Below are 14,911 nucleotides of genomic sequence, written 5' to 3'. Positions count from 1 at the left end.
GGTATATTATTTGATAGTCGTCTAACAAAACTTAAAATAGCGAAAGTTGAAGCTGTATATCCTAGTTCTTAATATATTCGACCAATTTTTGGTAGTTCAAAAGCAAAGATCAGAACAAAATAACAAATATTCAATTCAATTAATATCTTTTTAGATAATATCTTATATTTTAATTTTTACTTTTTCACAAGCAATGTTTTTGGACTATTTGGTTTTTAAGAACATGTTACTTAGTTGAAATTGTAGTTATTTTTAAATGTAAATTATTTTTTCTAATATTTTTATTTTTTATATCATAATATAGTTAAATGTAATATATTAGAATTAAATCTAAACTCGGGAAACTTAAGTTCATAGCCACTCTTTGTTCTTTGTGATTCTATTGGGTTTATATTGGGCCAAAATAAAATTATGGTCCAAACACTTAGTGATTAGGGTTTAGGAATGTTATTATGTCTTATAAATATCATCTATTGATATGCACAATCCGCCGCACCAAATCTTTTTAGAAGAGAATAGAATATCTCAAAGTTTTTCGCTCGTGTGCAACACAAACTGCTCTTAACTGTGTAGCAAGATCGGTAAGTAAATCAAATCTCTACATAGATTAAATGCGTATGAACAATTTTTTATTCTACTGTCAATTGTCAATTTAAAGAAAAAATCTATTACAGATTGCATGTTTAGGTTTAGTAAATGATTTATAAACATGTATGAATTTTAACAATGTCTCTTTTTCCATTATCTCACTTTGCAAGTACTTCATGTCATTTAAAGTTATACTTGGTTATAACCTCGTTAAACATGTTATGTTTTTGTTTTTGTTTTACAAAACACAACAAAAATACTATTACCATTTAATATTTTGGGTTATTGGGATCTTATGTGATGATAGTATGATCTTCGTGTCCACATATAATTGTTGACGACATCAGATTTTAAAGATAATTTTAGTGTTATAATTTTTGTTCTGTTTTCATTGATAACGAATAATCCATGAAACAAATTTATGCATCTAAATATTGATATGATATTATGCACAAGAGTTTTTTGTTTTTACATATAGTTATAAATTTATAAGATTAATCTCAATTCTATTTAAATTTTATCACGGTCTAAATGCATACGATATTTGCATATATGTATTGTTAGGCTCATTTTCTTATAATAGGTAATAGATTTTACTGATTATGGCTAAAATCTGTTAGTGTTTAATTTAAATCAAAATGCAAGTAATAGATTTTAATTAAACCAAAACAGTTATATTAAAAATAATAATTAGTGGGGTCAATTTTAGTTAGACCGTTATAACTTTTTGATAGTTCAAAAAACAGTCGATAAAATAGATTTTGATCCACACTTTAAAAGCGCAAGATAAAGTTTTATTCAAAAATTTATTTAATGAATATAAGAATACATATGTAATTTTATAAAAACATTATTTTTAAAGTATAGATAATTAAACTAAAATTTACATTAATATAATTTTATAAAAATAAGATAATTCATCTACATAACCCACCCCGTATTAATTTTATTTATATTTTAAATCTTTAATTATAGTACAAATTTATTTTTAGCTTTTATATTGGTCAAAATTTGTTTTATTATTATTCTAATTTAAATATGTATATTAAAGTATGAAATTATTTATTGGTTTATATATATTACTCTAATATTTTGTTTTAATAAGTTAAAGTTGTTGTAAAATTCATGAATATATGTTATTCTTTAATTTTATAATTTATAAAATAGTTAATAGATGGATTAAGTTACTTTATATTTATTAATTGGGGTAGTAATTTAATTACGAATATAAATTATGTACATATAAATATCATAGAAATGTTATTTCTTATTCTGTAAATAAAAATATATTTAATATTCATTGATAATTATAGATATTATTAATTATTAATTTAATTATTGAAAATTAAATATTAAAATAAATGTATATTTAATTTTTTTTATAAAATGGTATTAAAAGATATTATTAAAATGCAATCTTACAAAAAGATACTTATGATTATATTTTTGAGATATATTATTTTCAAAATTTTAAAATAATAGGTTAAATATGGTATATATTTAATAATAAATAAGTTTATTATAGGAGAAATAATAGAAAATTAAATAAATGTAGTTGTCCAACATATAGACTATTTGTAAGTGGATAAAAAGTATTTTTGTTTTAATAATATACTAGATCTCGACTCGAGAAGTGAGTGGTGTTGATTTTCAGTTTTATATACGTAGATATTTATTTTAGATTGTTAGTAGTATACATTTTTTAAAGTTAATCATATATTTAAATATTTATATAACTATCTCAAATACAATATTTAATAATTTATATGTTGTATTTAGTCAATTGTTTAAAAACATTATATATATTTATTGCTTCTTATTATATTTATCTTATTGTATTTGCACTTAGTTATTAAACAAATTAATATATGTATGAAACAAAATATTTAAAAATTATTTTGTATTTAATTTAAGCAAAATTCTGACCCGCCTTTAAAAAAGTCCTGATTTCTATTTTAATAGAATAGATATATTTTATTATTTGTATAAAAAATTTCGTATTGTTTTTTTGGTTTACCAATAGCTTGTTTGTTTATCAGATTTTAAGATCTCGGTTCGTCTATCTTAACAAATTCTAAGGTGTTTAAAAATTGGGAACATAGAAATCAGTCACAGCACTATTCTTTACTCTATTTATGTTTATTAATGATTCTTTGTTGCTGGTAAACAGCTTGCGTGACAGTTTCAAACTAATCAAGCAGATGGCTGGCGTTAGGCCCTTAACGGAGGAGGATAAGGAAGTTATCTCATTATATGGCAAACCAATTACCTTGTACGGCATTCTTCAAGCTTTTACACAAGACAAGGTGTGCATTATCTTTCTCTATTTTTCCTTTAAAATTTTATTCTAACTCAGAAGTCAGAACCATTTTATTGCATCTACAAGCTTTTATTATTTTCATGCAGCCACGTTTCCTTCCTAGGTGTTTGAGTTACAAAATACAGGCGAGGAAAAATAAGATGTATGAATCTCTTCTTCGTTATTAGTTAATTATCACTGTTCTAATTTAAAACTATTCTAAAACGTTACACATGTGTGTTTTCTTTTCCAAAATTATCATTACAATCATAGAATTTATGAACTCTTCCTAAACTTTTTGGAATAAATTTTAAGTATCGATTTTCAAGCAAAAAAACTTAATTTATGTTGTTGCATTTTAGATCTTTTTCCCTTCTATTTCCTATATAAAATGAATGGCTTCTTCTCTTCTCATGGCACACTTTTATTTTTCTTAGGGCAAATCTAAGTGGAATCACAATTTTCAACTACATGAATTGTAACAACATCATACTGAGATCCCAAGGTGAGTCTTTACTTGGTTTCGCTTCAGAATCTGTTTTTTTTTTCTAACAATTGTATTAATTATCTACACACATTTGAAAATGTAGTTGTGAAAAGGACTTCTTGCCCATTTTGCCGAATGAAATGTGGAAGCCTCAAGGTAGGTCCTAGAACCAAACTTTCTAATCATATCTTTCATTTTTAAACAATAAGGATCTGAAAATTTCATGCTATCTGCAGGGCGTGAAACATCATTTGACGTCATCGCATGCCTTATTTGACTTTAACTTTCGGGTACGTTATATTTTAGGATACACTCATGCTCTTATTGTGATATATCATACACTCAAGTCTTTTCAAGTTTTCTTGTGATATATCATAAGTACTTTTGCATGTTTTAGCTGTCGGAGAATGGTCATCCGATGTTTGATGTCTCCGTGAAACCTGATGCATTCAAAAATGGGGTTAGTATATGTGAAACTTGATACTTACGCAACATTTTAAGTGGGTTCAGAAAATAATTTATTTTTGTCGTGATTATGAACTCTACCATAATGAATTCTTTTAAATATATAACAGGTACAAAATGATGATTTAGAGGAGCACAATCGCGTTAATACCTACTTTTATCGGTAAGATCTCAAACTATTTACTCCACTTCTTAGCTATGATTCATCATCATCTTCTTAGAGCTAGTCAAACCATAATTCGTGCAGCTCGAAATCCCGTATGCGAGGCCAAAGAGGTGTTCCTAAGGGACGTAAATGTTGTAAGATTTTCGAGAAGTATTCAGAAGATGTCCCTCGTGACAAAGCAAATGAAATTCCTCATGTGAACGGTGATAATATCCCATCCTCCCTAGCAAGAACTCGTTTGTCGGGACAGACTAGCGACATTCAGACAGTAACTCAACTAGAGATAGGTCAGTCTTCTAAAGCTAAGAGGCCTCGTGCTACTGGGAGAAAAAGGTTAAATCCACGGCGGCTCGAGGCCGAAAGGTTATAATGTTCTTTGTGCTACTTTGTTTCTACAGAATCTTCATCCTTATGATTTTACTAACCAATATTATTATAAATTGTTAATTTCCAGAACCGATCTTCTGAGGAGTCGGCAGTTCTATCACTCTAAAACATTGCAGGTGGTTCAGTTTCCTACAAATTCTTGATTTTCTTGAAACCATGCTGTCTAATTGTTTTATTATACTAACTAAATAAGTTGCACTTTGAAGCCAATGACCCTGGAAGAAGTACTGTCTGCTGCGGACAGCGATAATGAAAATGATAAAGAATTTAAAGATTTTCAAGAACGCATGGTATTTCATTGGTTTTGTATTTTTTTTTTAATTTTCATTGAATTGTTATGAAAGAGCATAGCTTACACCAGAGGCATTTTTGTGTTCTTCTTTTTTCGAAATTTCACAGAAGATTGATCGGTTGGTGGATGCGAGCGATGATGAGAAGAGATTTATGGTGCTTTGGAACACATTCATGGATGATCAAAGGTGGCAATATGATTCTACTTTCATCTTATGTTTAAATAAATATTTGAGATAAAGAGTGATCCACCACTAAACTCACTTTTGTTATGCCATGATTACTTTTTGGGCAGTGTGTACGCGGATAAACATGTTCCTTGGGCATGTGAACAGTTCGTAAAACATCATGCGAAAGAGCTGATCACTCCTGAACTTTCCTGGTAATAATTTTTTTTATCAACTCATCATATGATATCCCAAATGGAGTATCCAAATTTTTTATTATATTTGTTGATGCCTCGGAGCAGGCAATGGAGAATGTTCGCAATTGATACGCTGTGTATAAAATACGGTCTGATATCTCCCAAGACCATGGACAAGTGCAGTATCATCCTGCAGAAGGCACAGCTAGAAGAAGAATTCCCAGAAGAAGCGGCGGCAGCAGCAGAAATGGAGGCATTGGAAGAAGCGGAGGCAGCAGCAGAAGCAGCGGCAAAAGCGGCAGCAAAAGCATCCGCCGCTAAAGGCACAAGAAAAAGCGCCAGAATACAAAAGAAGAAGATGCAAGAAGCAGAGAGAGCATTAGCCATGGTGTGTGTCAGAGATCTTCATTTCTGAAGTGAGAGATCAAAAACTGTTTTAAAATTCCCGTACTCAGATACCATTTCCTTCCTTTCAAATTATGTTGAAGTAAACTTTTGGTTTAATCTTTTTATTATTCTCAAGGGGTTACAAACTACAAAGACTGATTATGATACTTGAAAAGGAGAATTAATTCATGTTTTTTTCCTTATCAAAGGTTAATGAGGGACAAGTTAGTTTTTAATTACAAAACAAAGTCTTTTGTTTATGTTTCCAGAATTTACAAACCCTAGCTTTCTTCTATACCAAATCTGATCAGTTTTATTTATTTATTGACTTTTGTCACACTGGGGAGAAAGGAATATTCACCAGCAGCCTCACCTGCATCATTATTTATTTATCATCATTAGTAGAGAGAAATGTCGACTCTTATACCACTCATGGAAAGTTTGTGGTTCTCACGCAAGCCAAGCCACAAGCACGAGATCCTCGCCAATGCAGCTTGCCCCACCCCTTTCACCCATAACTCGTTACCAGCAACATTCATTGACCTCTTTGAGTCATCATCATAGCTCTCTAAATTTCTTGGGATCAAAGCTGAAGTTGCATCAGTTAAGGAACTCTGAGTCTTTAGCACCATTAAATAGTAGTACTCAAGAACGGCCTGCAGACACATTTAAGAATCAGAGGATGAAGAAGAACAAAGAAAATGACCTGTTGATTACCTTCCATTGAGCGGTGGCTAATTTCACTCTAGGCCTGATTGACTTCACGTAGGCATATGCTTCTTGAGGTGTCAGGTGTTTGTGTTGCACCTGCATTGCAAAGATATAATTAGAGACAGAGACAGAGACAGAGACAGAGAGAGAGCTGAAGTAAACCTTATCAACAGATTCTTGAACTTGAATGTGAGATTGTATCATGTACTACCTTTATAAATAACATAAATGATCTGTTAGCAATTGCAGGTTTGCCCGAGTGGTTAAGGGGGAAGACTTAAGTTCTTCTGCACATAAGTGCGCGTGGGTTCGAACCCCACAGCCTGCATTGTTTAACTCCTTCATTTTATTTTTCATGTAAGCATTGAACACCATTCTACAGAATTAGAGCCTATGGTCCAAACTTAATTTAATATATGGAGGTAGTTGATAAAAAAAACAAGTTTTGTAATTGAAAACCTATCATGTGTTTTTAACTTTTTATCAAGGAACAAGTTTTATAAATTCAAAAAGAATAATTAGCTGTAACATATCACTTCTTGGAACGTTTCAAGAAAACAAAAAAACCTATACTCGTCAAGACAATAACCCCAGCCACAACACCACTCCTCCAACAAACCAAACCCCTACCTACACCACCACAACTCCCCTCAGACAAATCTCTAACCATCTCAACACACACCGTCTCAGCAAAATCCAAATGCAACCTCAAAACCTTTCTCCCCAAAGACCTAGCAAAACCAACAGCAGCAACAACATCACTATCCCCACTTATCAAAACCCTATCACCTTCATCATCTTCATACATTATCTGAACCCCCACTGAACCAACAACCTCATCACACCCTTCCATCACACCACTCACCACCTCCTCAAAGCTCTCCCCCGTCGCGTTAAACCTATGCACTCTCCCTTTACGATCTTCAAACTTAAACGCAAACAAACTCATCACGCTACTCCCTTGAGACTGTAACTTCCCTCCTCCTCCTCCCTCCGAGTTCAACAACGTCGCCGACACATCGCTATGCGTCTCGTAATCCTCAGGTGGATGCTGCTCCAACGTGAGAGCCGAGTCCCAAAACTTTTGCATCATATCGTTAACAGCTCCGGAGCTATTCTCAACGGTGGAGATAGCCGCGTGGGTTATCTGCAGCACGTCGACGCAAGCCGCTGCGTATCCCTCTTTGTCTAGAACCGGAAGGTGTAGAAACTTACCGTCGTGCATGATGTGCAACGCGTCGACGATCGTTGTCTCCATGGATGCGCATTCGGGGTTTGGCGTCATGACTTTCTCTACGAGCGTTAGCTCAGGGGAGAGATTCTGCGCCACGACTCTCATTAAAATGTCTTTTGACGTTAGTATGCCGAGTATCTTGTTCCCCACGGCAATGATCACTGAGTTAACTTTTAGGTCACGCATTTTTTTCGAAGCTACGAAGACGGGATCCGAGGGGGAGGCGAGTGCTACTTTTGAGTGTTCTGTGATGATTGTGGATAAGGCTGGCTTGAACATGTGGTCTCTCAACGTTTCGATGAATGGATAAGCAGCAGCTAAAGCGCTTCCTTGATCTGCTGATTTCTCCATGCGTGAGATTGCGTCGTAGAGACATTTTGTTATGTCTAGAATAGCTATGACTTCGCCGTTTTCTACTACTGGTAAGTGTCTGAACTTGCCTTGGACCATTTTCTCGAGAGCTTGGATGGCGAGGGAGTCTGACGTTACGAAGATAGGGTTTCTTGTCATGACTTTGGAGACTAGAGTGTGTTCTGGTCTTAGCCCTTCTGCAATCACTCTTGTTGCTATGTCCTTGTCGGTGACGATGCCCGAGAGGAGAGCGCTTGTGTCGGTAAGGAGGACAGCGTCGACGCGGCGGGAGGCCATTCTTCGACATGCGTCGAAGACGGTTGTTCCCTCGGGGATGGTGAGGGCTTTGGATAGGCGTAGCTTCTTGACGGTTCTTTCGATGTCGGAGACCGGTTCAGGGAGAGGTGAACCGGGTTTAGGGGAGGTGGTTTCGTTAAAGCTACTGTTTCCGCTTTCTTGGGTGTGGAGAACCGGTTTCTTGGAGGCTGATGAGCCTCGTCTTATGCTTCTCCTCCCAGATGAAGTCATGTTTAGGTGTAATGATCCTTTTAATCAGCCATTAATCTACAAAACAAGACAATAATTACAAATACTTGACATGTAACCACAAGAAGAGATGTATAACATACACATGAATCATAATCTAGATACAATAATCAAACCATTTGTAATACGTTTTTAATGAGAAAGATAATACAAGAAAGGACATTAAGGATATATACGTCCTTATACAATGTGTTAGATTTTGGACATTCTGACAAATTGATGCAGATTAACATGAATGTAAGAATCTGACCTATGAGATGCAATCGAAAACCAAGAAGAAAATACTGACCTGCGATCAAGAATGATGGTGAAGATCTTGAAAAGGTTGAAGTTATATGTCGGATCTTAAGAAAAAAATCCATAAAGGTTTGCTTTCCAGAAATAAGAATTGATCTTTGATATCTGTTTTTTTTTCTCCTTTTTAGCGGTTTTCTATTTTCTTTAACAACGTGTCAGGTGATGCGTGGTGGTGGTGTTGCCACTCACCACCAAAAAAATAAGAAGATGAATACATGCAATCATTCTCTTGTTATTGCTAAATAGGTTATGCTAATAAGAACGTTCTATTTGGTGTAGTTAGATGAACTAGAGCCGGGGTCCGCGCTTCGCGCGGATAATATGTTTTATTAAAGTAATTTTTTATATTTTTGTAGTTTTAAATATCAGATATTGGAAGTTAAATTTTGTTCGTTATAGAATTAACCATAGAGTTTTTGTTTGAATGCGATGCGATGATCAGTTTATGTTTTCTAAACAATAGTAAGTTTGAAAAATATATGGTTGTTTGCATTGAAGTGTAAATTTTAAAACAGTTGACTGGTGTCGGTTTCCGTCTTGTGGTTTGATCCCATGTGGAGGTATGCCATCAGGCTTAGGATAGCAGTTTATTCCTCTTTTGAAAGCGTTGTATGATATCTATGTCGTTGCCAAAGTAAAAGTGCGAACCTGGTGTGGTTGTGAGTGATAGTTTTCCTGAAAATTAAAACATATTATAAACAAATAAAATTTAATAATATATGAAAATAAAATTTTGGTTGTATAGAGTTTTTCGAGTTTTTGGTGGTGCTGGAAAATAATTGGTCATTGTGACTTTAATCGTTTTAAAATATAAAGTAAGTTTTAAAATATGCAATTAATATATGTTTTTTGTATAGTTTAAAACTAATAAGATGTAAATAATGTAGAATATATTAAAACTAAATATATATATATATAAAACCAAATTTATGATAAACATGATCAAACTGTTCATAATTGGTATGTTAAATTAAAAAAATATCTTCTAGATAAAAGGAAAATCTACATTTGTATTTGTGCATTAAATGAAAAAGGAAAATAATATGAAAAGCTTCTTTGCAAACAATAGAGTGCATTAACAACTTGTATATTTTGTTTATTAGAGTTTTGGATAAATAATTAATATTTCAATAATAATAATGTTTTCATTCAAAAATGATAATATTTAAGTTGAAGATGAGATGAAGAGGAAGAGAATCACGATGAGATGGAGCCGGTGATTAGGGTTAGGGTGAGGATGAGTGATTTTTAGTTTTTAGAGAATTATATGTTTTAGGACTTTTAGTATTAATGGGTTAGGGATTATGTTTTAGGGTCTTTAGTATATGAGTAATAATGGGTTAGAGCATCTCCAATGTATAACTCCATTTTGTCTTCTAAAATGGAGTAAAAGTGAAAATGGAGTAAAATTGCTTCAACCCTACTTCATTTTTCACTCCATAATGGAGTGATGAACAAACAAAAAAATAGATTACTCCATTTATGGAGTAAATTTCATTATGGAGTGAGATATGGACTTTGGTTGGAGCATTTCTTACTCCATATTCACTTTTACTCCATTTTAGAGAAAAAAAATAGAGTAGGGATGAAGATGCCCTTAGGACCTTTAGTATCTGAGTAAAAATGAGCTGTTAAAATGGAATGTTGAGAATTGTGTAAATGGGCTCGAAATTTAGTAATAATGGGTTGCGAAGGTTGGTCTTTCAAGCCCAGTCCGGGATAACATGGCAGATTGGTTGGTTCTTAATTTTTTTGCCCATGTGGTACTCCTAAGAAGCCTCAAAATTATTAAATTTTATATAGTGGGATTAAAAGAAATGACAAAAAAAGCTTAGTTAAAAGGATATGTGTAGTCATTTAGAACACCAACATATTAATATGGGAAATTGCATCCAGTAACTAAGAAAAAAAACAAAATTAACTAAACAACCAAAAATACACTCTCTCTCCCCTTTTATCTTCCTATCTCTTTCTACTCTATTTCCAAAAAACTAATTTTGTTTATTTTCTTGGTTATTTCACAAATAACCCCTATTAATATTCTATGAAACACCAACACACAGTCGTTATGTCACTTTTTTTAACCCAACATCTTATGACTTTTGTTTTTGACATTTCATCTTAGCTATAATCAATTTAGTTGAGATTTTATAATACTATATACTATATAAAGATTACGTTATAGAAATTTAAACACTTTTATTTTAGGATGTAAAAAAATTCACCTGCTTTCATCTTTTAGTCATTTGTGCTAGTGTGTAGAAAATCAAACGTATATTTGTATCTTCTTCCGATTAGTAAATTGAATCCAAAAACTTACGTACTAAGGTTGGTTTACGAATGATTTTTGTTAGTTAGATGATTAACGTCTAGACGTTGCAATGTCAATGTACGTATACTGATAGCGTTACGTGTATGATACTTTTATGCCAGAATACATAAAAGTTATGTCCAACCACGTGTGGGTCGTGCACGTGCTTGCTAGTTGTAAAATGTACTTGTGAATATCATACCGAACTTGAATTTCAAGTATATACGTCGGAGCGTTTTTTAAGTTTACGTAAATCAGAGTGCGTTTCGGACTAGTATAGAGAATAGAGTATATGTGTTCAAAAAAAAAAAAAGAGAATAGAGTATATATATTTTTCTCGACGTAAAGAAGTACAAGTTTCTAGGGCTCAAAACTCCTGATTTACTCTTTATAAAAGTCCAAAACTCTTTCAGTATCCTTCATCTCTAGATTTGAGTGTACGAGAAAGTTAAAGGAATGAAAGAAACGAAAATGTAAAGAGGCATGATGTTAATACAGTAGCCGACGTGTGTTGTGTATTATATACATGTTATAGTAGGTGCACACTTTATCTTGTTTTATCTTTCAAAGATGAGTTTGGTAGATGATGGCCTTAATATGCCTCGTGAACGGAAACGAAACTAATTATGAAAGAACGAAAAGAAAAAGTAGATGTTCTAACAAGTATGAAGTAAGCGGTTTAACTTATTAAATTTTTAGCAATATAAATCCTTGATCAGGGTTGTCCAGGCCAAAGCATGTTTCACTTGACTAAATAGTTAGAGTATGCAAACCTTAGTACATTGTATGTTGCTAACAAAATTGATTACAGTTTGTATATACGCGCGTAATGCTAGAAAATTCAACATCCACCTGAAATTTAATTAGTACAATTACATTTATCTAAAAATTATTCAAATACATATATAGATACTAATTAAAATTCTAGTTGGTAGGTTGACCTTTTGCGGTTTTTGAGTGGTTTACTTGAAACACTTTCTTGCACATCATTATGCAGTAAATGATCTATTAGGATGAAAGAGAACAGTGGTTATATATGAATACATGATTCAAAAGACATGGGGAAAAGTACGTTTGGAAAAGGCATGCACTAGTAAATTAAGCATTGTATATACTTTGTGTAGTGTTGTTCCCTGTGACCTTCTCTAAGAAGAGGAAGATGGCATTTGGCTCCCACTTGGCATTGTCTCAGTTTGCATGAGAGAGGTAAGAACATCACTATGGTCTTTCTCTCATTGATTAAGTTTCCCCATGTTGATATGGATCATATCATATTGACAACAAAACAAAATTAATGACATCACAATATTTAATAACTAGCGTTACATTTTTCTAAAGAAACCTACTGCATATTTTTGTGGCTGAGAAGATCCATTAACAGTGCCGCCCAAGAGGATAAGAGTAGGGTGAGAATTGAAGTCCCGAATCCCCTAAAATTTAATGTATTATTTATTGTCCTTTGGAGTTCTGAGTACTTTTTTTTTTCATTCTGAATAATTTAATAAGCGAGTTAAACGAATCTGATACAAAATGTAAATATTAACAAAGAATCTTAGGAGATGAGGCCTTTGAGGAGCATTTGGGTCCACGTCTCACACAGTGCGTAAAAAGTGATGCCTGCCACCGACGGTTACCACATGAAGAGGGGACCTTGTGAGAAATTAAAGGATTTTTAGTTTATTTTTCTTTCGCAACAGTTTATATATTTTGTTTTATTATTTATTTTAGGACGAACTTTAGAAGTTTTTGCTAACCGAGTATCCTAGCCCCACCGAAGTGGTCCAGACTAGAGACCGAACTTTAGAAATTTACCCAAAACAATTTGAATGTGAAAATATTTCGTGGATTATGTAGACTGTTGGTTTTGATGAAGTTGCAAGTGAGCGGTTCAGCCTTTGCTTATTCCATTCAGTACGGGGCCAAACATAGTGAAGTTTTTATGACCCTAAACCATAAAGGATAAAAAAGAATGTTGAAAATAAATATACAGTCCATATGTCCTAATTAGCCGCTTAGAGCACATTTTAATCAGTGGCGGAGGCAAGATTTATGTTTACCAAGATCAATTTAATAACAATTACAGTACACAAAGGTCAATAAGTTAATTTCTCAGTATTTCATCAAAATTTTAGAAGGAAACTATAATTTTTTTTCATATGGGTCAAGTGACTACCCTGATTACACGCCAGTTCCGCCACTGCCTTTAACGTGCGTTTCTAACAAAAAGTTCTAAACTAAAATTACAATAAAAAAAATGAAACAGTAGGTGAAAGAAGAAGTAAAAAGTAAGAAGCGGTTGTTTGTTTAGAAACTTTTGAGGGAGTATTAAACTACCATGCATGCCTTGATGAATTTATTATTTTTACATTAAAAATTAATCACAATATAAAAATATTAGTATTAAATAGCTTAGAAACTCTACGTAAGAACATGATTAATGAGAGGTTTTTAGGATAGAGTTATTAACGGAATATAAGAACCGTCTCATAACTTTTAGCGAAAAAAGTTAAGAACCGACTCTTTTATATCTTATTAAGAGTCAGTTTTTAACTTTTTTTAGTTAAAAATTAAGCGACAGTTTCTTAGAACATGATTAATCCAGGGTTCTTAGGATGAGGTTTTTAGCAGAAGTTAAAAAATATTTCTTAACTTTTAACTAAAAAAGTTAAAACCTGGTTCTTAAATAGGACTTTAAGAACCGGTTCTTAGTTTTTTTAGTTAAAAGTTAATAAACAATTTCTTAACTTCCGCTAAGAATCTCATTCTAAAAACTTCGGATTAATCATGATCTCATAGTCCACTAAAAATTTCTCATTAATCATGCTCTAAAAGACTAACCGATAATGTTGCTCTTACGTGGCTTATTCCAATTGCTAACACTAGTTAAATGAGTAGAAAAAAGCCCCTCTATTGCTAAAGAGGGAGTTGTATTTGTAAAGTTTTACTTAGGATTTGGATATTAGATTGGATCCATAAATATGAAGTTAAATGATTTTAGTCAGAATATTCGCATTATTTTCTACTGACTCTTTGTGGATGCATCTTCTAGTTTATTGATGATATTTTTCTCTTGTCTCTGATCGTTTTCAATGTACGGATTGAAAGCAATGGGTCATAGGTGGTGTAAACATATTTTACATATGCTTTCGTTTTTCTCTCAATCTACGAATTTGTCATTTTCATTTGTTACATGTGAACATAACATATTAGACAGCCACATAGAATAAGTAAGTATTGGTGACTCATGAGAAAACAATTAGGATTTTGTCCCACTCGGCCCGGCTTAATTTTTGAGTGGACCTTGTGCAAGTTCTAATTTTTCAGAAGCAATAAAAGTAATTTCCAAAAAAGGGCCCTAAATTCTACAAAATTGGACTTAAATTCTAACTAAATTTTATTTATTTTTTGGGGACCCTGTGCAAATGTGCCTTGTGCACAGGGTAAGAGCCGGCACTCACTCAAATAAGGTTTCAGAATTTTATTATTACCAAAACACAAATCACCACCACCCGATTGGTTAAAATACAATGTTGCGTTGATGGCGTAAGACTTATGGTAAGTAACTAGATTGGATTCAAAAAGGTTTTGAAGAATCAAAGCAAAGTATATATTTTAAGGGTGAGCTATAACTATTCTAAAGATGAAAAAGTGCTGGAAACAGAAGGGAAGACGTTAAGTGAGCTATACTTACAATTACATGGTTTAGCTATTAGAAAGTAGTATATGAAACATACTCCAAATATACTAAAATCATTCAAAGACACCAAAAGGTGACTCTGCTTAAACCTATGTTACACGAAAACTTACATATACTCCCTCCATTTCAAAATATATGATATTTACGAGAGTTTTTTTATGTTTTAAAATAAATGATGTTTTCATATTTCAGTGTAAGTTTTCATTTTATTAAAAACTGAGTAACCAATTATATTTCATAGTCTATTTTATAATTGGTTAAAGAGTTTTTAATTCATATTTTAATCATACTTTTTAAACAAGAATTTTTTAAAAATAATTTTGCATTAAC

General features: G+C 32.5%; 2 protein-coding genes and 1 non-coding gene across 4 annotated transcripts; 2 read left to right on the top strand and 1 right to left on the bottom strand.

The window, feature by feature from the left end:
- Positions 1 to 409: 409 nt before the first annotated feature.
- Positions 410 to 5,678, top strand: LOC106453453 (polycomb group protein FERTILIZATION-INDEPENDENT SEED 2-like). Of its 2 annotated transcripts, XM_048772486.1 has the most exons (14): positions 410 to 581; positions 2,759 to 2,894; positions 2,995 to 3,050; positions 3,325 to 3,392; positions 3,478 to 3,530; positions 3,611 to 3,664; positions 3,772 to 3,834; positions 3,950 to 4,002; positions 4,087 to 4,368; positions 4,460 to 4,508; positions 4,599 to 4,682; positions 4,792 to 4,871; positions 4,979 to 5,065; positions 5,153 to 5,678. In XM_048772486.1, exons 2-14 carry the CDS (start codon positions 2,790 to 2,792, stop codon positions 5,460 to 5,462), a joined length of 1,344 nt encoding a protein of 447 aa, XP_048628443.1. In that variant the 5' UTR covers positions 410 to 581; positions 2,759 to 2,789; the 3' UTR covers positions 5,463 to 5,678. The 2 variants fall into 2 exon arrangements, with proteins under 2 accessions (XP_048628443.1, XP_022575980.2); XM_022720259.2 differs by lacking the exon at positions 410 to 581 and having other exon boundaries at positions 2,759 to 3,050.
- Positions 5,679 to 6,390: 712 nt separating this feature from the next.
- Positions 6,391 to 6,473, top strand: TRNAL-UAA. Its single transcript has one exon. It is a non-coding gene; the product is annotated as a tRNA-Leu (tRNA).
- A 139-nt stretch (positions 6,474 to 6,612) lies between these two features.
- LOC106454703 (CBS domain-containing protein CBSCBSPB2) lies at positions 6,613 to 8,758 on the bottom strand. The gene is made up of 2 exons (XM_013896818.3): positions 8,566 to 8,758; positions 6,613 to 8,294 (listed from the first exon to the last, which is right to left on the bottom strand). The coding sequence occupies exon 2, from the start codon at positions 8,256 to 8,258 to the stop codon at positions 6,678 to 6,680; it is 1,581 nt and encodes a 526-aa protein (XP_013752272.1). The 5' UTR covers positions 8,259 to 8,294; positions 8,566 to 8,758; the 3' UTR covers positions 6,613 to 6,677.
- Positions 8,759 to 14,911: the final 6,153 nt, after the last annotated feature.

The sequence above is a fragment of the Brassica napus genome, unplaced genomic scaffold (genome assembly GCF_020379485.1).
Source record: "Brassica napus cultivar Da-Ae unplaced genomic scaffold, Da-Ae ScsIHWf_168;HRSCAF=305, whole genome shotgun sequence".
In the NCBI taxonomy this organism is placed as follows: domain Eukaryota; kingdom Viridiplantae; phylum Streptophyta; class Magnoliopsida; order Brassicales; family Brassicaceae; genus Brassica; species Brassica napus.
The sequence above is the reverse complement of the archived record's forward strand: the minus strand, read 5'-3'. Positions and strand labels throughout refer to the sequence as shown.

What these genes read in the sequence shown, in the direction of transcription:
- LOC106453453 (XM_022720259.2), top strand. Translation starts at nt 2,842, where the DNA reads ATGGCAAACCAATTACCTTGTACGGCATTCTTCAAGCTTTTACACAAG. An exon ending in CAGGCGAGGAAAAATAAGAT is followed by an intron (nt 3,051 to 3,324) that starts GTATGAATCTCT and finishes TATTTTTCTTAG; the next exon opens with GGCAAATCTAAGTGGAATCA. An exon ending in ATCACTCTAAAACATTGCAG is followed by an intron (nt 4,509 to 4,598) that starts GTGGTTCAGTTT and finishes TGCACTTTGAAG; the next exon opens with CCAATGACCCTGGAAGAAGT.
- LOC106454703 (XM_013896818.3), bottom strand. Translation starts at nt 8,258, where the DNA reads ATGACTTCATCTGGGAGGAGAAGCATAAGACGAGGCTCATCAGCCTCC.